Source organism: Mus caroli, chromosome 4 (genome assembly GCF_900094665.2).
Source record: "Mus caroli chromosome 4, CAROLI_EIJ_v1.1, whole genome shotgun sequence".
Classification (NCBI taxonomy): domain Eukaryota; kingdom Metazoa; phylum Chordata; class Mammalia; order Rodentia; family Muridae; genus Mus; species Mus caroli.
Window position 1 is genome coordinate 124,541,133 of NC_034573.1, and position 2,293 is coordinate 124,543,425.

At 50.1% G+C, this 2,293-nt stretch overlaps 1 protein-coding gene across 1 annotated transcript in view; it reads left to right on the forward strand.

Moving 5' to 3' along the window:
- The window catches only part of Rhce (Rh blood group CcEe antigens), a 31,549-nt gene that overhangs the window by 15,630 nt on the left and 13,626 nt on the right, over positions 1 to 2,293 (forward strand). Inside the window, exon 4 of the mRNA XM_021160608.1 lies at positions 1,968 to 2,130. Within this exon, the coding sequence (XP_021016267.1) occupies positions 1,968 to 2,130 (163 nt within the window). The remainder of the gene's footprint in view (positions 1 to 1,967; positions 2,131 to 2,293) is intronic.

The window sequence follows — 2,293 nt, forward strand, 5'->3', positions numbered from 1 at the left end:
TGTAGACCAGGCTGGCCTCGAACTCAGAAATCCACCTGCCTCTGCCTCCCGAGTGCTGGGATTAAAGGCGTGTGCCACCACGCCCGGCTTCTTTATACTTTCTTGGTCTGTACGCCATAGTCCTTGCCCATAATTCACAGACATAAATATGGCAAAGGCATGTATGTTAAGCAAGCATTCAATGGGATGAGCTATATATAAGCTCCATTTTAGGTGTATATGACAGGGTCTCACTTTTGTAGTCCAGGCTGGCCCTGAAATCGCAGCATCCTCGTACTCCAGCCTTTTATGAGCTGGAAGTGCAGACATGTCCTCTTTCTGGGCCTTACTTGGGCTTGCATCTTTATGCGTGAGCGAGGCTCTTAGCATCGCCCGCCCGTTTGAGAAGAACCTCCTGGGAGTACCTGTTAGGTCCCAGTCCTTCTCAAGACCCTGGAAAAATGCAACCTCAGGGAACTTCTGCTGCGAAAGGAACGGTTACCAGTAAAAAGTGAAATGGGCAAAAGATGTGTCATGTTAGTGATAAATTCTATAGTGAAAAGTAAGCCTGGGGGCTGGCGAGATGGCTCAGCAGGTAAGAGCACTGACTGCTCTTCCAGAGATCCTGAGTTCAAATCCCAGCGACCACATGGTGGCTCACAACCATCTGTAATGAGATCTGATGCCCTCTTCTGGAGTGTCTGAAGACAACTACAGCATACTTATTCATAACAATAAATAAATCTTTAAAAAAAGAAAAGAAAAGAAAAGAAAAGAAAAGAAAAGAAAAGAAAAGAAAAGAAAAGAAAAGGAAAGTAAGCCATAGGACCAGAGAGATGGCTCAGTGGTTAAGAGCACTGGCTGCTCTTCCAGAGGTCCTGAGTTCAATTCCCAGCAACCACATGGTGGCTCACAACCATCTATAATGGGATCTGATGCCCTCTTCTGGTGTGTCTGAAGACAGCTACAGTGTACTCATAAAAATAAAATAAATATATCTTTGAGGAAAAAGGAAAAAGAAAAGTAACCATAGATAACCATAGACAGGTGGCACAGAATATGAGGGGCGGGTAAGACCCCAGACACGGTTTGGGAAGCTCCAGCAAGCCAGCCCTGGAGGGCGTCAGGCAACAGCGCCAGCCTTGGGAGAGATTAAGTCTGTCCAGAGGCCCGTGTCTTTGCCCACACCCTTCACACATCTTGCCCTTTGGTTCTCCTAGAAAACAGAGTGCTGAGATGTACCTGTTTGTTGCTCACTCTCACCTCCTCCTCCTTGCCCATCCCCCTCTGCCCTGGGAGCGAGCATTTCAAGGTGTCCTAGTGAGAGCCAGCCGGCTGGAGGTGTGAGGAGCTGGAAGCGGGAGGAGTGGAGGTGTGGAGGGAGGAGAGGTGAGGCCCTCAGGAGGAAGAGGGTCTCAGGGGCTCACGGGGTCCCCCTGCTGTTCACGGAGGAGAGAGGCACTTTGAGGGCAGTGGAAACCCCTGGAGGACTCTGAGCAGGCAAATGGCAGGTTCCACGGCTGTTTGGAGAATATGCAATAGGGACAGGGGTGGAAACAGGAAGTAGGGCTGGAAGAAATTTGCAGGCTCCCTGAAGGTGGCTTTGGCCGAAGCAGCAGCAGTGAGGGGTGACGAGCCGACCAATTCTGCATGGGTTTTTGGGTTTTAGTTTTTTGTTTTTGGAAGACCCTGAAAACATCCTTTACTCTAAATCCACTAAGACTGAGGCCCAAGGCTTATTAAACTTACTACATATGAGGCATGCGAGCCCCGAGTCTTTCCAGTGGTGGCACACTGTTACAGGACAGGCCGTGTAGCTGCCCACTGGCTCTTCTGAGGCGGAAGCCAGCTGGCTAGGCGGGATGTGCCCTGAACGGCAGGTCCGAGTTCAAGTCCCACCCCCTCAGGAAGCTCAGGACTGTCTCAGAGGGGCAGCAACCCTTTGCCTAGGACTCAGACACTCACCAGACCATTGTTCTCTGTTGCAGATGACAGAACACACCATCATGATGCACGGGCACGTGTTTGGGGCCTATTTTGGACTGACTGTGGCTTGGTGGCTTTCCAGGTCTCTGCCCGGGAGAGTGGGTGAGAACGCCCAGACAGAGAAGGCTCAAATGGCTACGAGCTCCAGTCTGTTTGCCATGCTGGGTGAGGACCAGAGGGCTGGGTAACCCACCTGAACAGAGTCTGGACTCTACATAAGCCCTGCTGAGAAACCTCACCTTGGCCTCTGTCCCTATCCCTTCCATAAAGGCCCTTAGTTTCGTTTCTTTTCTTTTCTTGTTTTTTTTTTTTTTTTTTTTTTTTTTTT